The 27,767-nt window shown below is 42.7% G+C and overlaps 1 protein-coding gene across 2 annotated transcripts; it reads left to right on the top strand.

The window, feature by feature from the left end:
* The first annotated feature begins 3,645 nt into the window (after window positions 1-3,645).
* Cgrrf1 (cell growth regulator with ring finger domain 1) lies at window positions 3,646-24,095 on the top strand. Of its 2 annotated transcripts, none has more exons than XM_059273755.1 (6): window positions 3,646-3,870; window positions 13,332-13,471; window positions 16,921-17,098; window positions 17,190-17,376; window positions 22,774-22,881; window positions 23,102-24,095. In XM_059273755.1, exons 1-6 carry the CDS (start codon window positions 3,767-3,769, stop codon window positions 23,420-23,422), a joined length of 1,038 nt encoding a protein of 345 aa, XP_059129738.1. In that variant the 5' UTR covers window positions 3,646-3,766; the 3' UTR covers window positions 23,423-24,095. The 2 variants fall into 2 exon arrangements, with proteins under 2 accessions (XP_059129738.1, XP_059129739.1); XM_059273756.1 differs by having other exon boundaries at window positions 3,650-3,870; window positions 17,229-17,376.
* Window positions 24,096-27,767: the final 3,672 nt, after the last annotated feature.

Raw genomic sequence — 27,767 nt, 5'->3', positions numbered from 1 at the left:
ATCTGTTAGTAGAGCATAATTAGGTACATTCTTTTCCTGGCAGAACCCAGAACCTCATTCCTGCTCCCCTTCTATGCTCACATGCCTGGATTAAATCCCATAAACCTCACCTAGTTCCGTTTTACCCTGCATCTCCTTTTAAAGAATTAGAACTCTAGTCTTTAACCAAGCACATAACTTCCTTGAGTAAAGTCTGTAGTTTTTTTTTTTCAAACTTCCTTACAGCTAAATTCAGACACAAAGCTGACTTGTGGTCAATGGAATGTGTGATATGTTCCTGGAATCTTCTTCAGTGGAAGTTGTCTCCCATTTTTCCTTCTCCGTGGTAGCAAGGATACAAACATGATGGTGGCCCCTTCATAATAGACCGTGAAAAGACCTGAGGAATGGGGGCCGTGAATAGTGGAACCAAAGAGGAGTCTGGGTTCCTCCCACAACAGAACACAGTGTTGGCTTTTCATTGCCACATCTGGACTTTCAGTGGAAATTGTAATTATATCTCTTGGTTTTCTGTTATTCACAGATGGAAATAGAATCTACTCTTCTAAAAGTCCTTGTCACTATCTTAATCAGAGTCGCCAAGCTTTCCTGCCTGGCTTTTTTTTTTTTTTTTTTTTAATGTTTGTATTTTTTAAAATTTATTTATTTATTATACAGTGTTCTGCCTGCAAGCCAGAAGGGGGCGCCAGATCTCATTACAGATGTCTATGAGCCACCTTGTGGTTGCTGGGAATTGAACTCAGGAGCTCTAGGAAGAGGAGCCAGTACCCCTAACTGCTGAGTCATCTCTCCAGCCGCGTGCCTGGCTTTTTGAAATAATCTAGTAGCTAGTGTCCCATTACTTACATACACTCTCCTGTCCTTCCTGTCAGTTGTTTTGTACACTAGCCACAGTGATTTACTGAAAATTCAGATACATTGGCAGCCTTGTGTTTCAGTTGTTCTTAGGGTGTATTGTAGTGGGTAGCTGTAGTGTAAGCAGTTAAAATGCAAGACCCCCTATATGGCCAGGGCCTACCTTTCCCCTAGTTCTCCATACTTCACCCAGCCTAACCTTTCAGTTTCTCAACTTCCCATCTCCGGGCCTTTGTCTGTGCTACACTGGCAGGTGTGCCCAACTTTTTGACATCTCAACACAATGTTGTCATCTACAAAGTTCATGCCGGAGAACTGCATAATAAAGTTAGAAAAAAATGCAAAAAAAAATTCTTTCTGTCTCTCTCCAGACAAGGATTCACACAACCTAGGCTGGCCTTAGACTCACAATGTAGCCAAGTATAACCTTTAACTTCTGAGAGTCTGGCCTCCATCTCTGGAGTTACAGATATGCACCACTATGCCTGGTTTCACTAAGTACTGAGAATTGACCCCGGTCTTGAAGTATGCCAGCAAGGATTCGATCAACGACATCCCTGGTCCTCACAATGCTGTATGTAATCGTATGGTCTTTTGTTGTTGGGATGCAACTATAACTATCCTTGTCTGTTTGCACCCTACAGGAGCAGGTGACACCAGCTGCTCCTTAGATTGGCAAACCCATTCCTGTGAGATCTCACGTCAAACATCTGTTTTATCTCTACCTCGTATTCTTCCACTTCCCCATGTTAAGTCCTCATAGCCCCAGGAACCTTTTCTAACAGAACCTGTCATGTTGCCTTTGTCTTGTTGAAAGCTCTTTGGCTACTGTTTATCTTTTCCCAGTAGATGATGTGTTTGTTTTTAAATCCCAGTAACAACATTCCTGATAGAAACACCGGGCGAAGGTCTAGTTGGCTCACGGTTTCAGTGGTTTCAGTGTATGCCAGCTGACTCTACTGTCTCTTGGCCATGGCGAGAGCAGAAAAGCACAGCAGGAGGGTATGGCAGATCCAAGCTGACCACTCCATAGCAGCCAGGAAAGAGATGCAGAAAGGGACAAGATAGAGTTCCCATGGCCTATTCCCCCAGTGACCTGGTAACTCCAATCAGACCCTACCTCTGAAAGATTCCACCACTTCATAGTAATGTCATCGAATTACGAACCCATCAAAAGGGTTATTCTGCTGGTTAGGTCAGAGCCCCCACAATCCAATCCTCTTCTCTGTCTCTGTCTGTCTCTGTCTGTCTCTTTGTCTCTGTCTCTCTGTCTCTCTCTCTCTTTCTAAGACAGGGCTTCTCTCTGGCTATCCTTGAACTTATTCTATAGATGAGGCTGGCCTCACAGAGATCCACCTGCCTCTGCTTCCTTGAGTGCTCAGATTCGGCTCTTACATCTTAAATCTCTTTACTGTAAGTTCAATAGAGCTTGAACCGCAGCAACATCCTATCTCTGTTTAATGTTTAACTTTACCGGCAACTTCCTGGATTTTTGTTTCACAATAAAGATACCTTTTTATTTTATTGTAACAAAGTTGCCTTCAGCTTGGCCAAGAATTTGGTTCAAGCTGCAGTTGGAATGGTGTGGTTGTATGTTTGACACAGCGTTTCTAGACTCTAGTCTCTAAAATGTTTAAAACACACCTTTTAAAAAGTCCTACCTTAGTGATATAGCCTAAAGAATAATTTAGCTTTATGGATATTCACCGTAGTGCTTGGTATAGTAATGAAAACATTTCCAACAGCTGAGCCCAGACTAAATAAACATAACCTTCAAAGTCAATATCTAGTAATGAAAAATCATGTAGAAACAAGCTTCTCAAATAGCAGTACTCCAGAAAATACATGGTTATTTGGTCAAGGCCATTAGACAAAGTTAACTCATCTTTTTGAAGCATGAATTTCCTGGTGGCTTAGGAGTATGGCCGGGTCCTGTAGTCATGCTTCTAATGCTCATTTCCCCTTTCTTCCTCCCTAACAGAGTGGGATTTGTGGTGTGGGGGGGGTGTTTCCTCCACCTCTGTTGTAACTAGGCCTTTAGGGCTTTAGTAAAAGTGATAAATGTGGTTTTGTGAGAGACTTCCGGGAGGCTACCGTGAGGTACTGACCCTTAAGGGTAAGGAAAGGGAGCAGACATTTATAAGCTACTTCCTGTACTTAAAATAGTCTCCTAATAAACAAACAAAAATTAGTTACTTAAAAGCCCTCAAAGGTCTGGCTAATTCTAATTTGAGGAGAATTAATAAAATTAATAAAAGATGGCCATGGGAGAACAACTGCTTTTTTTCTAAGAGAATCTTGAATACGTATTGCCGAATTATCTCTGATTAAACTTACTTTCAAAAGGCTGACAAAGTTCCAATAAATCGCTCGCGGTAGAGACCACTTCTTTGGTTTTCCGTGACTATTTGTAAATCGAGATCAAACAAGAACAGGAGTAAGTTTATTCCACTTTGTAGAACCTCCACTCCCCGCCCCTCCGATGCCGGCCCTCCTCCTCTTCCAAAATCTGCCTAGGGTCTGCAGGGTTTCAGGATTCCTTGCGCATCTGAGAATCTGTATCAGCTGAAGTTTTGTCCGTGTAGACCCCAAATTTCTGTTTGGAATTTGCGAACTGGGCCACGCTGGAGGAGTTGTCGCAGGCCACCAATCCCGGGGCCTGGGGTGGGCGGGGCGGAGCTGGCCCCTCCCCGCTATGCAGCCAATAGTCGGGACGGGAGCAGGAGGGGCGTGGCGTGCCTGCTTATCAACCTTGTGATTGGCATCCAGGCTCCTGTGGCCGCGGCTTCCAGCTCCCCAGAAACCTGGGCGAGTGAGGACCTACAAAGTTTGTCCGCTCCGGGGCGCCATACGGACGGGCTCTGGTCCCGGCCGTCTGGGCTGGGCCGGTCTGAGCCTAGGAGAGACCCTGATGGCCGCAGTGTTCCTGGTAACGCTCTATGAATACTCGCCGCTCTTCTACATCGCGGTGGTTTTCACCTGCTTCATCGTCACCACCGGCCTGGTACTAGGATGGTGAGTGTCCGGGGCTGGGAGCGAGGGGCGAAGGGACCGCCGGCCGGGTGTGGGGTCCGTGCGGAGGGATCGGGTGGCTCGGGCAGAGCGGGCACCGCCACCGCCGGCACTCGGCCCAGGCCGCCTGCTGCACCTGTGGGATGGGACCGCCCGGGGGAGGGCAGAGCTTGGCCCTGATGGGGTCAGAGAGTCCTAAGGCTTTGTCCCGGGCCGGGGCCTACTCCGTGCCCAGTGAGGACCGGTCACCCGCCGCACCGGGCACAGACGAGTTACGAAGGAGCTTTGACAGTGTTCCTGACCTGAACTGACCCTTGGCTTGGTTTCAGATCTTTCGGAGGAACTTTTACCCGAATTCTGTAGCTACCGTTTGGTAATGGAACAGCTTCTTGAAAGCAGTCCACTGTTTTGACATGGTCTTTAGTTGATAGCACAGGAGTAAGCTATTCTGTGGGTTGGAGGTATTTTGCTTCTCGGAGAGTTACATAACCCCGGAGCAATTATTTCAAGGTAGAAGAGTCTCCGGTATTTCTCTTGAGGAGATGTGGCTGTATCCTGTTTAGGCCACCCTTATAAACACTGCAGCGGTTGTTCTAGGCTGTAGCCTTCATAGCCCCTTAGTGCACAAGAGTCATGGCCCAAAGAGGACCTTGGGAAGAGACAGGAGCTATAGTTGGAGGACGAGTATTTTGAAGAAGAAGAAAAAAACAGTGAGAAAGGGAATGAATTTCAGAAACACCACATGAGCCAAAGCGGACAGGGTCGGGACTGAAGCGGGCTTTGTAAATCAGGCTCAAAAATACCACCTGATTACATATTCATCATTGCTTTAAAGACAGGCACAGGTCCCTGTCAGTTTCTGAAAATAGATGCCACTTTTGGGAAAGAAGAAAAATGTAACATTCCCAGCTGACACCCGCCCCCCGCCCCGTGGTACAGCATAAAACCCGTATGATGCAAGCCGAACAACATGAAGACCAGTCTCACACAAATTATTTGTTCTCTGTAGATGGTTGGTTTCACTGTAGCATATGCAGCCTTCCCCAAGTGCTGGGATTATAGGAGTGTGCACTATGCCTGGATCATAGTGTTATTATTATTAACCTTCCAGCTTCTTTGTTGTTGTTTGTTTTTCTCCTAAGTACTGGGATTAAAGGCGTAGGCCACCACCGCCTGCAACCTGTTGGGTTCTAATTGCTGTCATTTACTTCAAGGAAGTTTGTAATTGGAATTAGGAAGGTGTTTCCCAAGTGAAAAAATTAGTGCTCATACACTGTTTTTAAAGGACTATAATATTAGTGTTACTCTTGTCAACATAATTTTCCTCTCTAAGGAAAATTGGTATCTAGTTGATATTTACATTATATGTGTTGCTAAATAGGCCACTAAGTTCTAGATCTCTTAGACCTATCTCTAGCATTGGGGAACTGGGTGGAATTCATATTGCACATAATGCTGGCATCCTAGGGTAAAGGGAAGCCAGGATCTGTGTGTGTGTGTGTGTGTGTGTGTGTGTGTGTGTGTGTGTGTGTGTGTCTGTCTGTCTGTCTGTCTGTGTGTGTGTGTGTTTAGAAGACAGACACTTTAGAGTCAGGCAAACGCAGGTTCACATCTTGGCTCTGTCAGGTTTAAGGTTGACTTGAATGTATAATGATTATTTTACTACGCCTTGTCAGTATGAGTTTCATAAGTGTTGCAAGTTTCTGCTGATGTATTATTTCTTGAAGTCTGGGCTGAGCACTGCTGAGGCTGGAAGACTTTGTAAGTAAGTGCCAGTCACCTCCGTCTTGATTTGGACCTAACCAGTCCTGGTGAACCTAACCAACCATTCTTCCCACTTAGCTTAGCTTCATCTATATAGATAAACTTTTTATATGTTATTTGCAAGTTAAAAGATCTATCTACTGGAAATGATGACATGGACACTATTTTAACCTTACAAACATCTTTCTAATATCCCAGCCAAGGCAACCAAGGTAAACTGCCAACTACTATCCTTTTCATCCTTGTCATTTTGTTTTGGTAATGTCTGCATTTGATCTTTATTGGTTATCTGTTTCACAGTCGTGGTTCTTACCCCTTACAGCTGAGTTTCCTGCCACTTGCTTCTCTCCACTGTGCAGTGTTCCCCTGTGTGGTGAGCATGCTGAAAGACGAGGAGCATCTCATGATTAGATCCCATAGCAGAGAAAAAGAACCACACCGCAGGAAGTCTTTTAGCCTCCGCGGTGGCTTCTGGGAACCTCAACAGCCTCAGTCAGGTGCTCTCAAGTGCTTTACACAGATAATCCAGGACTCCGACTTGGCAGAGATTCCCTGCCTCCTCTGCGCCACAGCTTAGTAAGGGACTGGCTGTCAGCCCCACAGCGCTCCTGTGTCCTCTGCTCGTGAATCTGGGGCAGAACTCTAAAGCACATTTCTCCTTTGCTAGCTGTCTACTGATAATGCTTCCCCGAGAAAGGATACAGACTGGAAGTCTAGACAGCCCTAAGGGGCGCGTTGTTTCTGTCTGGTTCCTTTTCTTGTATGTCTTCCATAGCAACAATGCTTCATTCTGGCAGTGTTCTGGTCCCAGTTTATAGTTTTCAACTCTCCTACGTCAGCCTCGTCTCTTTGTATTGGAGTTGCAGTAGATCTATAGGATCCCAACTCCAAATCTTTTTTCTTCCGTTACTGTAAGTCTTAGTTACTTTCCATTACTTAATAGCTGGTGGCAAGTCTCCCACTGCTAGACAAGCACCCTACCAATGGGTTACATCTCCAGCGCTGGTTAACAGTTTTTAATACATTTATTTTTTCTGCTCAATAGTTCATGTGCTTTTGGTCTCCTGACTAGACTATGGCTGATAAAGTATTACTCAGAAGAGGATTCTTGGGCAAAATGCCATCAAAGATAGAGCTTGGGAGTTGGGTTGATTATAACCTGGACACCTGGTTGTTATTAGGATATTCTTCAGCTCCCTGCTAATGAGAAATGAGATCCCAGTGACCCATTGCATGTAATGGCATTGGAATTAACTTAAATAAAGATGCTTTTGTTTGATTGTGATGGAGTGGTTTCTGAATTAGGCGCCTAGGGGAGCAAATCTTTACAGCCCTTGACAGTTGGTGGTAGTAGTTGCTGGTCCTGGGTTTGCTGGAGTATTTACAGGAAGAAAACAAACTTGGAACTCTCACATCCACTCTGGGAATCACAGAGTTCCTGGGGGCTCTAAACCCCTTTGTCTGTGTCCCATAGTCACCTTGCTGAAAACGGGCCCCATCTTTTTTATTGTGCTGGCAATAGAATTGCATAATCTTTTCAGTGTTCACATGTTATTGATTAGAAAGAAGTGGAGATCTGAGACTTGGAATGGAGACATCTAGATGGACATGAACAAAGTTTGGAATTTATTAATTTTTGAGACAGGTTTTACTCTGTAGCCCAGGTTGGCCCAGAACTCTAGGTAGACCAGGCTTGCCTTGAACTTGGACTGGTCCTCCTGCCTTAGCTTCCCTCTTGAGTGCTTGGGATTAGAGGAATAAGCTGCCATGCCCAGTTTAAAGCTGAGAGATCTGAGCTCCTTTTACCTATGGATCCAGCCTGCTTTCCCTGAGTAAGAAAGCCGGTGTCCCTGGTGGAAAGACCCTGTGGCAGTATCACTAGGACAGCTGCTTTCCAAACAAATATCCACAGAAAAGTCTCGCCTTTTGTCCTAATCCAAGAGCTCTACATCAGGACAGACAGCTGACCTAGTGAGAAATAGCCCATCCCACTTTATAAATTTCTGTCTATAGCAGCGGTTCTCAACCTGGAGGTCTTGACTCATTTGGGAGTCAAATGACCCTTTCACCAGTGTTGCCTAAGACCACTGGAAAACACAGATTATTTCCATTACAGTTCATAACAGAAGCAAAATTATAGTTATGGAGTAGCAATGAAAATAATTTCATGGTTGGGGGTCAGCAGAACATGAGGAACTGTATTAAAGGGTCACAGCATTAGGAAGGTTGAGGACCACTGGTCCATAGGAACTGTGTACTCCATAGGAGACCATACTGTTAGGATGGTAAGAGAAGGATAGATGTTACAAGGTCAGATACATCTATATGGATATGTGCTCAAGGATTTCTGGAGCCAGAGTGTTAGCACATACTTGTTTGGTTGATTGAAACTTGATTCACTAAGTTTGAGACAGTTCAAGGTTTCTCTTTTTTTTTGGCTTCTAGCATAGCACAGAATTTGATACCTATGTTTTCATTCTTAGCCAGTTCCAAATTTTAGATGTTTGTAACCTGCAGGCCAGAGTATGCTGTCTTTAGTAAACATTCTAGTGGACTTGGAGGGAGAGCCTCACTGCTTGTTGGTGAGGTGGCTGTAACTGTCAGCGGGCCAGACAGGCTGATAGTGCTCTTCAAGTCCTCGCTGTCCTTACTGATTTTCCGTCTTGCTGTTACCAGTTACTGCGTTGGTTCAGAGTATTGAAATCTCTGTGTGGTTTTCTCTTTAGTTTCAGAGTTGTGGTTTTTTTTTTTCTTTGTATTTTGAAGTACTATCTGTAGATGAATAAACATTTAGGATTATTGTATCTGATAAGTTAACTCCGTTCTCATTATGAAACTGTGCTCTTTTTTCCTCTTACAATCTCTGCCCTGGTTTCTTTTTGTCTTGATATTTTAAGGGGGTTTCTTATTTATGTCCCATATAACTAGTACTGCATTTTTCTCCATTTCTCTGATTATCTCGGTCTTTTAGTTAGGGAGTTTGCATTATTTGCATTTGATGTGATACTTGGGGTGCTTGGATTTAAGTCCCCCATTTTACAGTTTGTTTTTATTTGACTTGCCTGTCTTTGTTTTTTCCCCCATGGGTTACTCTTCATTTGCATAAGTTAAATGACTATGTTGGCATGTTAGCAACAACTTTGGGGTTCCTTTGGGGATTTTAATCTGCCTCTAATCTTCACTTAATATTTTAAAGATACTTTGTATCTTGTAGATTTCGGTTACAATTGTCTGTTAGATGTTTCATTTTTGTTCAATTTTCTTTTCTCTTTCTGTTTCATTTTAGACAGAGACAGAGACTCTGTGTGTGTGTGTGTGTGTGTGTGTGTGTGTGTTTTTCTTGGGAACTGAACCTATAGCCTCATGCTTAGTAGGCAGTAGACCCCCAAGCCACATCCCTAGCCCTCGTATCGAGCCCTTTTCACTGTAGTGCCTTCACATTTACACCCCTTCTGTTCTTCAGTGTCCGATCTGCTGTGCAGCCTGGCCAGCAGATTCTTCACCTCAAATATTGCCTTTTCATCTGTAAAACTGATATGAGTGTTTTAAACTATTGTCTATGTCTATATATTCTTCAATCTCATAAGCCTTCTTGAGCACATGGAATACAGTCCTGGCAACTATGTAGATGTCCCCAGTTAAAAGATTATCAACTTGTATAAAAAGATAGAAAGATTCTGGCATCATTTTTATACATTTCTATAGATTCGTTTACCTCTTCCTTATGGTTAACATTTTCTGCTTCTTTGCATACTGGTTAACTTTTTTTTTGGGGGGGGGGGTGTTTTGAGACAGGGTTTTTCTGTGTAGCTTTACGCCTGTCCTGGAACTCACTCTGTAGCCCAGGCTGGCCTCGAATTCACAAAGATCCGCCTGCCTCTGCCTCCCGAGTGCTGGGATTAAAGGTGTGCGCCACCATCGCCTGGCAGCCGGTTAACTTTTTAAAGCATTATAAATATTGGAAAACATGAATTTTCCTTAGAGCTTGTTGGGCCATTATCTTACATATTCTTAAACATATTCTTAAGCTTTGTACTGGATCACAGTTAATTTCCTTAGAAACAGTGTGATCTATTAGAGGCTTCCTTTTCCTTTTCCTTGGCTGGACCACAGCAACCTTATCTAACTTCAGTAAAATTAGGTCTATCATCTTAAATAACTGTCTATTCTGTTTGTTAATTTTATTAGATTCCTTTTATCCCTAGATTGATGGTTTATTATGAAATTTTAGTCTGCTACCTAAATATTAGTGGCAGGATTTTTTCTTTCTTTTTTTTTTTTTGGTTTTTCAAGACAGGGTTTCTCTGTGTAGCTTTGAGCCTTTCCTGGAACTCACTTGGTAGCCCAGGCTGGCCTCAAACTCACAGAGATCCGCCTGGCTCTGCCTCCCGAGTGCTGGGATTAAAGGCATGCACCACCACCGCCAGGCTAGTGGCAGGATTTTTAAAAATTTTTTTATATTTATTTTATATGCATTGGTATTTTGCCATGGGTGTTGGGTCCTCTGGAACTGGAGTCACAGAAAGCTCTGAGCTGCCATATGGTTGCTGGGAATTGAACCCGGGTCCTCTGGAAGAGCAGTCAGTGCTCTTAACCACTGAGCCATCTCTCCAGCATCCAAGTGGCAGGGTTTTTTTTGTTTGTTTTATTCTTTTTCTTATCTTTACTGTTTTACTATTTTATAAATACCTGTTACCAGATGCTTAGACATCCAATCTAGGACAAGGGATTGCAATGACACTCTTGCAGATTGACACTGGCCCAACCTGCTCTTGGTGTGAGCCTTGTTCTAACCCTTGCATTGCATGCATGACCTATCCTGGCCCTTGTGTAGGCTTAGTTCCCACTACCTGCTCCTGGCCTAGCACCCACTGATCCACGCCAGTCGTCTTTCCCAGTGTATTTTCCCTAAAAGTAGTTGCCTTTAAAGCCAGCTTTGTCTCCTTTCTCCAACTTTTTACTATATAAACTTTCAAACATTCAGGACACAAGGAAGAATTGCATAAGGAATTACCTGTTGCTTAGATTCTGCCGTCAACATTTATTACATTACATATCTGCCCATTCATCCCTTCTTCTGTCTCACCATGTGTCCATCCTTTTCCAGGATGTACCCAAAGTCAATTGTTCTCTTCACCACTAACTACTAGAGTATGACTATCACCAGCTAAAGTTCAGTGTTTTGTTTATAGTTCTCTTTTCTTTTGTATGTTCAATGCCTCCCTGTGTGTGTGTGGTGTGTGATGTGTTTGTGTGTGTGTTCACACACTCATGCGTGCACATGTACGCATGTGCCACAGTGTGTACCTGAAATTCAAAGATGGCCTCCTCCAGTGGAGTCCTCCTCTTTCATCTTGTTTGAGACAGGATCTCTTTGTTCTACTGCACATGCCAGCCTAATTGCCCCAGAAGCTTCTGGGGGTTCTCCTGTCTCCACCTCATCTTGCTGTTGGAGCACTACACAGACACACAGGCCCACACCAACCAGCTTTACATGGATTCTGACTCAGGCCCTCACACCTGCTCAGCTCTTTACCCACTGAGCCATCTCCCTAGTGACCTAACACTTCAAGACAGAGTTTTTCTGTGTAACATGGGCTGCCCTAGAACTCTGTAGACCATACTGGCCTTGAATTCTGATATCTGCCTGCCTCTGCCTTCCAAGTGCTAGGATTAAAAGGTGTGCACCACCACACCTAGCCAGGTTTTCTTTTGAAATGGTGTTTACCTGCAATGGGATGTGTAGATCTGAAGCATGCTAATTGCTAGGTGTTACCAAATACATCTATACAATCCCAAATTGAGTACTGTACACTGATAGGTTCTTCATGTACTTTCCCAGGTACCCCTGCTCTGTACACTCAGGAACAACCTTGCTCTTATTTCATAGGTTAGTTTTGCCTCTTTTAGGGTTTCATATTAGATAATCATACAGTATCTCCTTTCTGAAATTTTTGAAATTTTTGTTTTATTTTATGTGTGTAGGTGCTTTGCATGCATGTATATGTATGTACTGTTTGTGTGTCTGGTACCCACAGAGGCCAGAAGAGAGTGTCTGATCTCCCTGAACTGGAGTTACAGACAGTTGTGAGCTGCCATGTGGGTGCTGGGAATTGAACCCCAGGTCCTCTGGAAGAGCAGCCAGTACTCTTAACCACTGAGCCATCTCTCCAGATCTTATATTTTTGAAAATTATCTACATGGTCATAGCAATGTATTATCTCTTTTCAGTGCTGACTATTAGTACATTCTTCCTGGAATATGCGAGTTTGTCTGTTTGTTTCCACAGGCTTTTTTCTATTTCTTATTTTCTTCCCTGTCAGTGCTGTATATTTGGAGAAAAGGGTGTACTCAAAGTATGAACATAGCTCAAGTCCATTGGTTCAACTATTGAATCATGTTAGGACACTCTGTTTAGGTGAAGTCCCCTTATCCAACTAATAGGTTTTCTGTAGTGGGATAATAGGTTTCTCCGCTGCCACAGTAAGCCAGTTCAAGCTGAACTAAAAAGTAAAAGAACAGGTTTATTTGAGCAAAGCAACTCCCTGGTGAGTTCTCCAGTCCCAGAGATCAAGGCTAGAGAAGTCACACACCCAAACTAAAGCATGGAGGTTATATAGCCTGTTGGTGAGGGGTGATGACGTGTCCATAACAAGCTGGGTTTGTGCCCAAGTATGGTAAAAAACTGACTGCTGTAGGTGGGGACATGGGCTGCTGGCAACTTTGGAGGAGCAGCTGCCGCAGCTGCCAAAATGCAGAACTGGGCTTTTTGGTGCCTTTTCTTTGTTGGAGATTCTCTGAGAGGGCGGGGGTTGGAGAGAAAGAGAGAGATGGGGCTTCTCAGACTGTGCAGGAAGGAGCTGAAGGTTCCAACCAAACACCAACTGTGAATTTATTTTAGGGCACTCTATTTAGGTGAAGTAAACTTGCCTGGTTTGTAATTTTACTGGATATTTCATTTGGTTTCTTTATTTGAAAGCTTGTTCTGTGTGGATTGTCACAGTTCATGCTTTTGCATAGTTTATATGACCTTTAAAAGAATATTATGTGAATGAAAGTCTGTATTTGACATTTTGCTTTGTTACTTTAAAAATTCTAAATGACTATTTGATATTTTGATAGTTCCCTGCCCTCATAAATCATAACACATAGTCTGTACATTGAGTAAACATTTGCTTTTTTCTATCTTTTGAGGATTTGGTTCTGTAGTGACCATGTTGTTTATTTTAAGTATAATTCACCTATAATTGTTGGGCTCTCTATTGTTATCCACAATATAAAGGAGAGAGCTGCTTATTTTCTGGAGAATACTGATTCATTCAGCCAAATGATACAGCACAGTTCTGTGAGACCTCTGACCTCCCTCAATTCTAGACTGATTCTGCAAGACAATTATAAAATAAGTGACTGAGTCTCTTTCCCTGGTACTTATTTTTAAAGGGAATCTGTAATGAAGCCTAAAGACTTTTTTAATTTATTCTTTGTGGATCTCACATTGTGCATCCCTATCCCATCCATTTCCCTATCCCTTCATATCTAAAAATCAAAAACAAAAACAAACCCCCAAAATACAAAAACAAACTAACTAACATACCAAAAAAGAACAACAACAACAACAACAAAAGTCTTAGTGTAGAAGAGTTTGTGTGGCCAAAATTTTAAGTTTGTTGAAGTTATGTTTTATTTTTACCTTTCTTTAGGTTTGGTTGGGATGTTCCGGTAATTCTGAGAAATTCAGAAGAGACCCAGTTCAGCACAAGAGCTTTCAAGAAACAAATGAGACAAGTCAAGAACCCTTTTGGCTTAGAGATCACTAACTCGTCCTCAGCTTCACTAGCAGGTTGGTGGCCATTTTCCAAAGCTTTTCTCTCATCCCTAGTCCCATGTTTTAGCCCTTCTGTGTTTGTCTCTGTTTCTCTTCACTAACCACCACCACTCATTGAGCTGAATACTGCAGATGTCAGGGTTAAAGTTCATAGATTTTTCTCCTAGAAGTGTTTATCCAGTAGTCAACAAAGACCCGTGTGCGTACAGAGGAGAATGAAGTATTTCATGCATTGGTAAACAAGTCTGTTAGGACACTGTACCACATTCAGTAGTCTTCAGTGAAATGAGAAATGATCAAATGTGTCTGAAACAGTAAGTTTAAGGTTGCTGGCCTTTTTAAGAACAACTGATTTTTTAATCTGAAATTGTATTTTCGTATACATTATTTTCATCTAATATGAGATTTGTTTGTTTGTTGGTTGGTTGGTTGGTTTTTAGAGACAGGGTTTCTCTGTGTAGCCCTGGCCCCTGATTGTCTTGGAACTCACTCTGTAGACCAGGCTGCTAGGCTGGCCGGAACTCAGCAATCTGCCTGCCTCTGCCTCCTGAAGGCTGGGATTAAAGGTGTGTGCCACCACAACTGTTATTTTTGAGAAAAGTAAGAAAAGGCCAGCACTGGGAGGCAGAGGCAGGTGGATCTCTGTGAATTCAAGGCCATCCTGGTCTACAGAGTGAGTGTCAGGACATCTAGGACAACACAGAGAAACCTTGTCTTGAAAAACCAAAATAAGAAAGAGACTACCTTTGTTCAAATAAGGCAAAGATCATACATTCCTGATTAAAATATACAGTGATAGTTTAATGACTACCCCCACCCCCCTTCAGCATCTTTAGATTTAACCTGCTACAAATTCTCATCTGCTTTTTGGGTAAGGACTGCCAATAAAGAAATCAACCATGACTTCCTGCTGTCCAGTCCACAAGTCTGGAAGTACACTGGGAAGTGGGGTGGGCTGATCACATTGTGAGTCAAACATGGGCTCTGCTGGAGCTAGAACAGAGGAAATCACCCCTACTCTTCAGGCCGAAGCAGTCTCCAGTAGAGCAGACTCTGCCAGTGTCTGGGGCACATGAAGACAGCCAGTCTGTGGAGCACTCAGCTGTGTGCCCATGTGCCGACAGTCTTCATAATGGAAAAAACAAATGTGTTCACTCAGAGTGTAGCTACTGAAAGAACTCACTTAAAAAACACCAGTGAGTGGTGTTTCCTATTTGTTTTCTGGTGGGGGAAAGGGAGACGGATTTTGGTGGAAGTTATAGGAACAAAGCTCATGGAAAGGTCAATACCCTTAAGATGTTTACACAGTGGTTATAAGGTTATTTTGTTTCCTGCACAGACATTTAAATAATCCAGATTTTTTTCTCACCCCTGTATCCCAAGTACCTGACAGATTGCACAGGAAAGAGAGCAAAAATCCAGATATGATATAACTTGACAACAAATGAGAAAATGATTATTCGGTTTGCTAGAACAGGCTGCTGGGATTTTGTTGTTGTGTAACAGTGTTGTGTTTGGATTTTTGTTCAGTTCATGTCCCCAGATAGAGGCTTTACTGAAACTAAGGTAGATACTCAGTATATATTAGTTGAATTGGATTAATTTGCTTCAGGAAGTCTGTTGTCACTTTGGAAGTATCCCCCTTACCCCAGCCCACCTCGTTTTAACAGATCCAATAAAAGCTAACATAAAGCAAAAGACTTAGGCAAAACACACATTAACATTTGGAGAGCAGTTTGCCAACCTCCATTTCCTGCATCCTGAACTTTTCTGTCCAGGTGCCCTGTCTCGTCATCCTCATGTGTGGTCTCTGTATATCACTTCCTCACAGGATGGCTTTTCTGTCCCGTGTTGCTCTTATTAAATGGTCAGTGCACCGACTCAGAGCCAAGGATGGCTCCAGCACTTGGTGCTATTAGCCCAGTGAAGCTGTGTGGCATGAGGATGGGTTGAAAGAAGTCATACCCACTTGGCTTTGAACTTCCTGATTTACAGCTGCCGAGGTTTTGTTAATGATATTGATATAAAGCAGTTTTGTGAATGCATTGAAATTTGGAAGAACAAGAACGTGTGAAGGGGAAACTCCCTGCAGAAGAAGTGGGAAAAATAAAGAGAGAGCAGTTTTGCAAGGAAGTATTTGACCTGCCGTCAGGTGGTATCCTTATGCAATGGTCAAGGTTATGAGAGAGTGTGTAGAGGAGAATTCTGCAGATGCTATGGCTCTTTTTCATTACCTTCTAGTGCTAGTCTTAGCGACACATTAAAGTATGATTACTTTTCAGTTGTCAGTGAATTAATACCTGGTTGAAATCAAGTAAATATTTGAAATAGAATTTCATTCCAGTAGCCTATGCAGTTCCTGCTAATTAAAATTTGTGCTTGATTAATTATAGCAGTCTTGTGTCACTGCTGTCACACATACCACCAAAGTAGAACATGAGTAAGGGGACCATCCATCTTGGTCATCCTGTGAAACATTTGCTTGAATTTGTGTATCTTCTCACAGTATTTTCTCTTGATCACATTTTTTAAAAAGGTAAGCAATAAATCACACTTCCTGTTACAAGCAGTAGAAAAGCCTTCAATAAAGGCACACTAAGACCTGCAGAGTTGCTGGTGGACCTAGGCCAGGTTCAGAAGCTAAGCTGCTGTACCAGGAACAGTGACCCAGACTACATGTAGGTCTAGTCAAACACACAGTGCCTCTGAGCACGGACTGTGGCAGCTTCCCCTCCCAACAGTATGAGACACCGGAAGTATGCCCTTGAACTTGGTATGCTTCAACTGCCACCAGTAAGGAGAGACAAAAATCATGTTGGGAGCACGTAAAGTGCTATGTAAGCATAAAGTCCACAAGTAAAACAACACATACAATTTGTGTGCAGTTAGTTATCCACTTACCAAGTCTACTGACGCTGTAACCTCCTTCTGTTGAAAGCAAAGAGAAAAGGAGAATATTGCTAGTAAACCTTCCATGGTTGGCATCCCCAGCCCTTCCTCAGGCTGTTTTATATACCCGTAGAACACTAACCGTATGATGGACATTAACAGTGCTGTTGTGTATATTAATAATAGACCTCGGTTTTTTCATAGTGTTTTTCTTACTTCAGTGATGGCCATCTGGACCCCCTGGTTTGTTTGGATGGCTCTGCTCTGCTGGTTTGACCCTTGTGCTAATCACACAATGATTGCATATACTGTTAGAAAGAGGTGGTTATAGTTACCAAAAGGAAAATTGGACCAATCATTTTAAAGACAAATTATAATAATAAAATTTTGCTGTATTGCTCAAATTCTATATAGCTATTAACATTTTTATATTTGTAGATACGTATCTTTCAACATTTAAAAATTGCCATCAGCTAGGCCAGCGTCCACAAGAACAAAGCCTGTGTTTCTTATCCCTTGTTATATTATCTGCTACATTGGGTGACACCTATCTCTTTCTGGTTTGTTTTCTGTAGCTGGCATGACCTTGACAACAGATTGCCTTGAAGATAGTCGTCTTACATGTTTCTGGGGGTGCAGTGTCCAAAAGCTGTATGAAGCTCTTCAGAAGCATGTTTATTGCTTCAGGATAAACACTCCACAAGCATTAGAAGAGGCACTGTACAGTGACTATCTCCACCGAGAACAGTATTTGTATCCTTTTCCCGATGCACTCACTGGTACAGAAAAATGACACTCTGTGGATACAGTAAAATGTTACCAAGTTATTGACTCTTTAATCTAGTTTTGTTCTTTTGGCAATTTGCCTTTACATACTCAAAAGCATTAAAAAGCACAGCAAAGAAGAAATATATTGCCAATTACCGAGAGATACTGAAATTGAAGACTTTGGTCCAGTGCCCAGATCTCGCTATCCATTGGTAGCTCTGTTGACCCTCGCTGATGAGGATGATCGGGAAATTTATGATATTGTAAGTAATTGAAGCATCCGGAATGCCTTACTTTTACAAGATTTGGGTGATTCTTAATTATTTTTGAAATAGGAAAAAAATGATTTCTGAAAACATGTATTTGGTCCTGGACACACACGTCTTGAAAAATTAAAACATGGATTAATCCTATAACACACCTTCGGAGTATGATGATCCCCCTCCCCCACACTGTGGATGACAACAACATGGCTTTATTTATAAAATAAAAGGTAGATTATTGTTGAATTAAATTAATTTCATCCTTTAGAGAAATGTCCTTTGGGATACATGTCTATTCTTCACATTTTTATTACTGAATTGATCAGCATCATGACTTGAAGTGCTTGATTTTAAGACCAGGTCTGCTCTTTTCAGGCCATAGTTATGGTCCATCGGAGTCCCTGCTATGCCTGTGGGATCTCTATGTTCAGTCATTTTAGAATCTTGTTTCCTCACTATGTACTGATTTTTTTTTATGTAAACAGTGTTCTGCCTACATGTATGTCTGCAGGCCAGAAGAGGGCACCAGATCTCATTACAGATGGTTGTGAGCCACCATGTGGTTGCTGGGAATTGAACTCAGGACCTCTGGAAGAACAGCCAGTGCTCTTAACCTCTGAGCCATCTCTCTAGCCCTATGTACTGATTCTTTAGACTGATAGTTAGTTCCCTGATTGGAGCATAAAAGCATCTAAGTGGTCAGAGAGACCCTGAGTCTCTACCCTCTATATGAGATAGAAACTTACACAGGTTGAACATCCTGATCTGAAAATTGGGAATCTTTTGAGCACTGACATATGCCACATGTGGGAAATTCTAACCCATCCAGTTAAGTGTGTGTGCACCAAACATGCTTTTGAAAATGACCTTTAGCCCATATTTACAAGATGTTCTTACAGCACAAATGAATTTCCTGGTTAGACTTGGGCCTCATCTCTTTCTCCATGATAGCTCATCGTGTATATGCAAATATACCCAAATTTGAATAATCTAAAATCTGAACCACTTTTGCTTCCAAGCATCTCTTCTCTTTGATTTTTTTCGAGACAAAGTTTCTCTGTGTAGTTTTGGTGCCTGTCCTGGTACTCACTCTGTACCTTGAACTCACAGAAATTTACCTGCCTTTGCCTCCCAAGTGCTGGGATTAAAGGTGTGCGCCACCAACACCCCCAAAATACATCTTTTTTGTTTTATTTTGTTTTTCCAAGATAGGGTTTCTCTGTGTAGCCTTGGCTGTCCTGGAACTACCTCTGTAGAGTAGGCTGGCCTCAAACTCACAGAGATCCGCCTGCCTCTGCCTCCGGATTCCAAGCATTTTCAGTAAGAGAAACAACGCATATATATAACAAACTTTTGGTGAACTCTTACGGCAAGAATTAGGCGTGGTGGTGCATACCTTTAGTTGCAGCTTGGGAAGCAGAAGTAGAGGCAGAGGCAGGCAGATCTCTAAGTTTGAGACCAGCCTCGGCTACAGAGCAAGTTCTAGGATAGCCAGGGCTACACAGAGAAACCTTGTCTCAGAAAAGAAGGAAAGAAGGGCTGGGCGGTGGTGGCACATGCCTTTAATCCCAGCACTTGGGAGGCAGAGGCAGGCAGATCTCTGTGAGTTCAAGGCCAACCTGGTCTACAGAGTGAGTTCCAGGATAGACTCCAAAAGCTACATAGAGAAACCCTGTCTAGAAGGAAAAAAAAGAAAGAAAACTTATAGCAAGAGTGCCCTTATACACAATTTGCTACTTTCCTTGGTGCTTGGTATGCTCATTAGTAAAGATGCAGTGACATTTTGATACTTTTGTGTAATGTGCAAAATATATTCACTAACATTAATTAGCCTGTGGTTTTTTTTTTTTTTTTCTTTTCTTTTCTTTTTTTTTTTTTGGAACTGAGGACTGAACCTAGGGACATATGCTTGCTAGGCAAGCGCTCTACCACTGAGCTAAATCCCCAACCCCTAGCCTGTGATTTTCTTTCAGCAACAACCTAGGGTGTCAGAGCAAGTGTCTTTATAAACTAAATCGTAGTAGAGAAAATCCCAGCCCTACTCTACCCCAGTGCTGAGGGTCAGACTCGAGGCCTCGCTTGTGCTAGGCCAGTGCTCTGCTATTGAGCTATGTCTCCACTTGTACCCATTTGTAAAAAGTGGAGTATTGCTGCCGGGCGGTGGTGGCTCATGCGTTTAATCCCAGCACTAGGGAGGCAGAGGCAAGCCCATCTCTGTAAGTTCAAGGCCAGCCTGGTCTACAGAGGGAGTTCCAGGACAACCAGGGCTATACAGTGAAGCTCTGTCTTGAAAAAACAAAAACAAAAAATCAGATTATCTTTATGAAATAAGTGTGTGTTGAATTTTGAAAGGTATAGACTCTTATTGGAAAATATAACTTGTTATTTGCAGACAGATATTTCAAATTTCATTTTATTTATTTTGTTTGTTTGTTTTGAGACAGGGTCTCACTATGTAGCTGTAGCTATCCTGAAACTATGTAGACCAGGCTAGCCTCAAACACAGAGATCGCCTGCCTCTGACTCCTGAGTGTTGGGGCTAAAGGTGGGCGCCACCATGCCTGACTTCAAATTTTATTTTTAAAAATCAAACTGAAGCTTTTTTGTTGTTCCTAATTGAAAGAGCCAGACAGGGAGGAATGGAGACGTGTAGGTCCCTGGCTATAAAGCTACAGGTGTGGTACATAGTATGAAGGCTACATTTAGTGATACTCAGAATGTTTGCGGTGAGAATGGGTGTTCTTGCCACGGAAAGGGAGAATCATTGTAAAGTAATGGTTTATTAGTTTGCTTGACTGTAATGACGGCTTCACTATGCACACATACCACATCAGCACTTACTACTGTATACCTCAGATATATACAGTTGAAAAAAGTCATTCAAGACAGCTCATCTGATAAAATGCTTGTTATGTAAGGCAGATGACAGAGTCCAATCCCCAGAACCCATTCATGGTAAAAAGAGACAAGTGACTCCACTCAGTTGTCCTCTGACTGGCGCCTGAGTGTCCTCCTCCATATCATACACACACACACAATACTAATAAATTGGAAGACACTCAGTGAAGGTTAAGGGACCAGGCACAGGGATGCTGCTGGCAATGTTAGCGAACCTTCCCTTTAATTGAATATCTGTTATCCTAATGACTGCATGGATTCTCTTTTCTCTTCCTCAGTAGTTTATATCAGTTTTGAATTTAACTGTTTTGGCACTCAAATTACATCTCACCACTTCTTACCAGGCTGAGCATTTATAGTCAAACTGGCTAGTCTAGCCAATCGGTGAGCTCTTTGTTCCGTGAGAGACGCTGCCAAAACAATAGGGTGGAGAGCACCTGGCGAAGACAGCTGATGCTGACCTCTGGCTTCTTCCACAGGACACCCACGTGCACACACAACAGGAACACACTCGTGCAAGAGTGTGGGCAGGGACTGAACAAGACACTCACAGCTGACCTCTGGACACACACACACACACACACACACACACACACACACACACACACATATATAATGGAGTGTGATGCCAGCCAGAATTCCCCAACACCAACAACTGCCGAAATCCTCAAAGCTCAAAGCCCCTAAAGTCTAAAGCTCCCAAAGATGGAAACCTACAAATGATAAGCCCCAAACCATAATTTCCAGCAGTGGATGAGTGACTCAATGAGGGGAGTAGAGAGCCAAATCTTTGGGATGCGTTAGTGTGCCCTCACTTGTATATAGGATACTTGCCAAGCTATTAAAATATCACGTATTCCTCCTGCCCTGTCATACATAGTACTAGGCCTCCCTCTTTGGAAAAAAAAGCAGCTCAGGGATCTTCTGAACTAAGGACACCTGCTCACACAGGGATACCTCCACGTCACCAAACAGTAGATGTGAACTAGCTTTATCTCGAAATCTGAAAGTCAAATTTACCACAAAGTCCAGCACAGGAAACTAAGGAGTGCCTCACTTTGATTAACGATGGCACCCTCAAAGTGGTCTCCACTGTTCTGTTTGATCTATCAGATATCTGCCGTTGGTGCTCCTGGAAGCACCAGAAATTTTAGAAACTTACCCATTTATGTATTATTGTCAGGAAAAAGCAAAGTGTTTTATTTTATTTTTTTAACATAAAAACATTATAATTTAAAAGTTCAGGGTTATTTGAAACTGGAAAATATTTTCTCTGTAGAAAATAGTGAAAATGATAACATTTCCCAATAAGCCATTTTAAGCCAAATAATAGCTAAATTATACATATATTGATTAGAGTCTGGGATACAGAAGAAACCTGTCTTCATCGTTAACAGAGCTAGGTTTTACTTAAGTTGTGTAAGTGAAGGCATCTCAAGGATTCCAAATGCTGTGTCGGTCAAGCGCTAACCAGCCTGAAGGGAAAGGCCAGAATCAAGGACCTAGCAGAACTGTCAGGCCAGGAGACATACAAAGAGGAAGGTGACAACCAAGGAATCAAAGCACTAGAGAGGAACCAGAGCTAGGATGATGCCAGGTTCAGCATTATCAACAAAGTGTTTTATAAATGCTTATCAGAAGATGTGGTGGCCAACTGCTACATAATAATCACATTTGGAACTAGGTATGCTCAAGCTTCCTAAGTAGATTGCAAAGTGTTACCAATAAAATGTTTTCTTTTCCACTCAACCAATGCCTTTGGTGGAAACTAGACAAGTGCACTTGCCAGCTCTACAGAAAGGATGCAAAGTGCAGGTTCGGAGCATCACTGTCTGCTAGGCACCCCTTCCCGCCCAGGGGCTGAAATTCCAGCTCTCGGTGAATCAAAGACTAGCCAGTGAGCTCCAGGGATCTGCCTATCTCTGCCCACCCTTCAACACTGGTGTTATGGATGTGCTCTGTGAGGCAGTCATCCAGTTATATGTTTTTCCAAATTGTTAGCCAGTTGTCTCTAAACTATTTACTTAAAGAAAACAAAGCCAAACCTCCCTGTGCCTTGTGCTTTGAGATAACACCTTCATTGTAGTTTTGCACATAACTAATTGTTTTGTTATTATTTTTTTCTAGACTGTTTCTTCTGTCTCTTCCATTCATCTACTTATGAGTCAGTTCAATACAATTTAATATTTAATGAGGCTAGGCTGCTCTGGGCTGTTGAATGCTCTCCTACCTATTCTTATATGTTCCTTTTTCTATGTGAGTAATTTAGAATCAGTGTCTGTAGCTTCTAGTGAAGCACATTGATATTTTTATTGGGACCACCATGAATCTGTAAATTTCAATATAATTTAAATGTGTCAATGGCTGGCCACTTTTCAGTGCTGTGAAAATTAATATGCAAATAATATAGATGTTCTAAATGCTCTTATTTGAGAAGCATTTTTTCACTTCTCTGTGAAAGAGTGTTAAATACTGATTTGTGTCTAATTTTTATTTTAGATTTCCATGGTATCGGTAATTCATATTCCTGATAAGACTTACAAGCTTCCCTGCAGAGTATTGTATCAATATTTACTCCTGGCTCAAGGTCAATTTTATGATCTTAAGGTAAGTCACACCATGTAATATTTGTTGTTTATGGAATTCAAGGAATGGCTGTTTTAAAGAGAACTGTGGTTTTCAGTTAGCTATGGACGTTAACTACTCTTGCCTGTTTGTTGAACTTGCTAGCTCATAAATTTTCAGTAGCTTTTGTGACCCCGCCCCCCAGGTTCAGAGAGTAACTGTTGTTCACAATTGCCTTTATACTGGTTTCTTTGATTTTCAGCAACTTTTCATGTCTGCAAATAGTAGTCCCAGTCCCTCCAGCAACCCCTCTCCTGCAGACAGGAAGGCCGAGCAGAGCTTGTTGGAGAAGGCAGGACTGGCTGGGAGCGAAGCGGAGCCGGTGGAGGAGAGCAGCAAGGACTGTGTGGTGTGCCAGAACGGGGGTGTGAACTGGGTGCTCCTGCCTTGCCGACACACGTGCCTATGCGACAGCTGTGTGTGTTACTTCAAGCAATGCCCCATGTGCCGGCAGTTTGTGCAGGAATCCTTTGCACTTTGCAGTCAGAAAGAGCCAGACAAGGACATGCTGGAAACCTCCTGAAGCTGTCACAGCTTGAGAGTGTACTGTCTACGCAAGGTGCAGAACCTTGTGTCCTTAGGATCATAACACAGAATCTACAGTTGTGACTGTCAGAAGGAATTCTATTTTCATGTCATACTTGTCCTTGGATGATGCAAAGATGTTCTTCCTGCTCAGCATGGAGAGCACTGAAGTACTACTGTCTTCATTGATACCTAAAACTCACTCAGCTCTTGAGAAGAATGTAAACATCTGCCTTTGGCCAGCTGGAAGACTTCATGTAATGTGGGTGAGAAAAGTCACTCAGAAAATCCATCTACTTGACATTGCAGGAGATCCAAGTTTCAGGGTGGGCGACTGCTTTTCCATTGATGTAATCTGGAGTGAAATTACAAGACTGAATTCTGCTGAAAGTAATTAAATGTCCCCCAGTTTACAAAGTAGTTGGAAGGGGCTTTTTACCTTCCACTGCCTCTGAAATTTGTTTTTATAAATATTCATTTGGTTTCAAATTTTCCTTATCAAAGTTACATAAATACATGTTTTAACTTTTCCGTCGTGTAGGTTTTGAAGTCATAAACATAAGGCACAGTTCTGATTGCTCCCATGTGTCATAGATTTGATGGCTCTCATCTACAGGAGGCAGATACATAACACCTGGATAATAAAATCTCGTGCATAATTAAATTATAAACTCGGTTGTCAGATGTGATTAAATTAGTGGGGCCCTTTCAGCCTTGCCTCACGTCTCCTCCTATGCAGCAAGTCTACTCAGAGGTCGGGGTCTGGAGGAGTAGAGCTAGAAAGAAAAAAAAAAGGAACAAATAACGTTTTTTCTTTTTCTACAATTTTTATCCCAAATAAACCCCGTATCCCGTATTTCTCATTACACTTTGTAAGCATCGAACCTGCTAGACACTTCCCCCACCCCCAGCCACCCTCGCCGTTCTTTCCAAGGTGACTAAGAACAGAAAGGGAAATGGGGGCGTCCCAGGACAGTGGGTCACACCAAGACCCCCAGGGGCATGCTGCAGCCTCTTCTGTAACGCTTGTGTTGGACCCATGCCTTGCCTCCGTGTTACCGATTTATTTATTTGCTTATTTATTTTTGGTTTTCAAGACAGGTTTCACTTTGGAGCCTGTCCTGGAACTCACTCTGTAGTCCAGGCTGGCCTCAAACTCACAGAGATCTACCAGCCTCTGCCTCCCAGTGGCCAGAGCCACCATTGCCAGCTAAAATTCATCAATTTATGTATTTTTTAGGTATGAGTGCTCTGACTGCATGCATGCCAGAAGAGGGCATCAGATCCTGTTAATGATGGTCGTGAGCCACCATGTGGCTGCTGGGAATTGAACCCAGGTCCTCTGGAAGAGCAGCCAATGCTCTTAACCACTGAGCTATCTCTCCAGCCCATGTCACCACTTTTAAATGTCATTTCCTTCCGTTCCCATGCAGCATTTGCAAGAAAAATCTGTTCTTCATTTTATAAACGATTTGAACTTTTCTCTACATACAGTCGCTGTGTAATGAATATCTTCTAGAGTCAGACATGGTAGTTCACACCTTTAATCCCAGCACTTGGGAGAAAGAGGCAGGTGGACCTCTGTGAATTCCTGTTCATCCTGATCTCCATGAGTTCCAGGCAAGCCAGGCCTATGATGTGAGATCCTGTCTCAAAACGAACCAAAGCCACCGGACTTTCTGGGTCTGGGCTGCAGTGGAGCAGACTTAGTATTGTGTGCCTAGAGGGTACATGGATGGTTAGCTGGAAGCAATTCCCATGCCTAGCAGAGGCCCTAAGTCTGTCAGTGGAGCAGGATTGTCTAAAGGACAGTCCCTGCTGCAGCCAGCAGTGAAGTCCTGATTCCTGACTGCCCGCTCCACCCTGTCGTGTGGGAGAGTCCTCAAGATAGCCTCCCTCCTAGCCTGATGTCCTTTACATGTCTTTGTACTCAAATCGTCCTAGACGATTGCTTCTTGTGGAGGTACAGTTTTGGTAACTACAATTCTATTAGTAATGCTATCCTGTTTTTCATAGGGTTTTTTTTTTTTTAAGTAAAATATATGTACATAGAATTTACAATTTTAAGCATTTTTAAACATACACTCAGTGGCGTTAAGTATATTTACACTGTTGTGTAACCATCGCCACTGTCCATTTCCAGAACTCCTCTATCCCAAGCTATGCTTCTGTGTCTTCTTAGTCCCAGCCCCTCTTCCCCTCGGTCTCTGGTAGCCGCTGTTCACTGTAATAGCTAGGGATTGAACTATTCTATTTCATGTAAGTGGGATCACTTAGTGTTTTCAAGGTTTATCCATGCTGCACTTTACATTACACTTTTCTGTCTTTGTGAAGTCTAAATCATATTTCCCATTTTGATATCCATTTTTCTGTTTATTTTTAATGATTTCTGAAGATAAATTGCCTTGCTTTCCCTTGCTGCAGCTAAAGTCATCATTTTTTTTTTCCTGCCCACAGAGGTAATTAGTGTGAAGACCTTGGTGAGGTAATCAAGTAAAACAGCATAGATGGCCATGCTACAGCTCCTACTTCCTTTTTCCTCTTCCTGTCTCTCTCTCTCTTTCTCTCTTTCTCTTTCTTTCTTTCTTTCTTTCTTTCTTTCTTTCTTTCTTTCTTTCTTTCTTTCTCTTTCTTTTTTTATTTTTATTTATTTATTTATTTATTTATTTATTTATTTATTTATTTATTTTGAGACAAGGTCTCTCTGTGTGATCCTGGCTGGCCTCAAACTCACTTGTAGACTAGACTGGCCTCAAACTCACAAGATTCACCTGCCTTTGCCTGTGGAGTGCTGGGATTAAAGGTGAGCACCACGGTGTCCGTTGACAACTTCTTAGAATGCCGCTGCTGCCGCTGCTGCTGCTTAGGAAGTGTTGACTTTACAATGTAGCAGAAGGGATGGACATTCATAGAAGCCTTCAAATGTTAGGTTGTCTATTTTCCTGGGTGAGGGACCTGCAGCCCGACCTGTGGCAGGGAACAGCATCTGCAGGAGACGCAGCTCCCCACCACACAGTCGAGAGTGCAAACAGTGGGTGCTCTGCACTGTTCAGTGAGGGTGTCGACCGGAATGAGGTGTGTTCCATGCATGTTCTGTGTGCAGAGTTTCCAGCTTCCCTTTTGTTATCAAGACGAACTCGTATGGAGCATTGTGGGCGGTAACCTTGTATTATTACTCTATTTTTCATAACTTCGTTGTAGTAAAATATATGTTACATAAAGTGTACTATTTTAAGCATTTGAAATGTAAAATTCAATGGCGTTAAGTATATTTACAGACTCCTAGAGGCTTCTGTCAGAATTCGCCATGAACAATGACACTGTGTGAAAACATCTGTGGGAAAGCAGTTGGTTTGAGTGCGTTATTAGAGAAAACATTTGGTCCTATGATTCTGTAAAAACCCCACCTAGGGCTATATGTAAGCAGTGTCATGGGTGACAGCCACTTCCTCCCTCAGTGACTCCACTGCTCTCAACCTGGTGCCTATTGAGAGTTCAAATGTCTAAAGAAACTCCAGGGAAGGAAGATAACTGTCTCAAGCACTACACACAAGCCTTTGGATTCTCCCAATGGGGTTGGCCGGTTTTCTTAACACTTTCTATTAGTTGAGAAGAGCTTTGATGAAGCTTGTGACCTTGAAGCTGGTTTGGGCAAGGTGGGAGGAAATGATGTCAGCCTCCTGCACTCCTAGGAACTCAGGTTGAGCCCTGCCCCTCTCTCAAGAGCATCCTAAATCTGTTTTCTAGGTCCTGAACATAGCCTTTCCCAGTGATCAGTCTCTGTCTTTCGATGCTTTCTATAGTGTTTCCATCTCGAATCTTTGTCACCGTGGCCTCTATCTCTCAGGTCCCTGAGTTAATTAATTGCAAGTTAATTCATTAACTTGCTCCCAGGTTCCCTGTCCAACTATTTCAAATGTATTTTCATTTTCTCTTGTGTTCCTGACCTCTCTACATTTCCTGTCCTCCAGTCCACAAACTTGTCTAAACTCAACTCTGGTTGGTGTGTGTGTGTGTGTGTGTGTGTGTGTGTGTGTGTGTGTGTGTGTGTGTAACAGTGTTTCACTGTGTAGCCCCCTGCCTATCCTAGACTGGAAGCACCCCCTCCCTCGTCTTCGCTTCCTGAGTGCCGTAGGTGTGCGCCGCCATGCTTGGCTTTAGCTGTGTGACTGCAGTAGAAAGTCAAGGGCCTGACGGGTTGCTGGCGCCCACTGTGAAGCCACCTTTCCGGGTGTGTCTGGGCCCTCAGCACTACTCCACAAATCCCTACCAAACTCCCCATCGCGTCCCAAACCTCGGCTGCTTTTCTCAGCAGCTGTGTCCCACACAGCTCCGACACCTCC

The sequence above is a fragment of the Peromyscus eremicus genome, chromosome 9 (genome assembly GCF_949786415.1).
Source record: "Peromyscus eremicus chromosome 9, PerEre_H2_v1, whole genome shotgun sequence".
Taxonomy (NCBI): Eukaryota; Metazoa; Chordata; class Mammalia; order Rodentia; family Cricetidae; genus Peromyscus; species Peromyscus eremicus.
This window is presented reverse-complemented; position numbering and strand designations above follow the sequence as displayed.

What these genes read in the sequence shown, in the direction of transcription:
- Cgrrf1 (XM_059273755.1), top strand. Translation starts at nt 3,767, where the DNA reads ATGGCCGCAGTGTTCCTGGTAACGCTCTATGAATACTCGCCGCTCTTC. An exon ending in ACCGGCCTGGTACTAGGATG is followed by an intron (nt 3,871 to 13,331) that starts GTGAGTGTCCGG and finishes ACCTTTCTTTAG; the next exon opens with GTTTGGTTGGGATGTTCCGG. An exon ending in ATCGGGAAATTTATGATATT is followed by an intron (nt 17,377 to 22,773) that starts GTAAGTAATTGA and finishes TTTTTATTTTAG; the next exon opens with ATTTCCATGGTATCGGTAAT.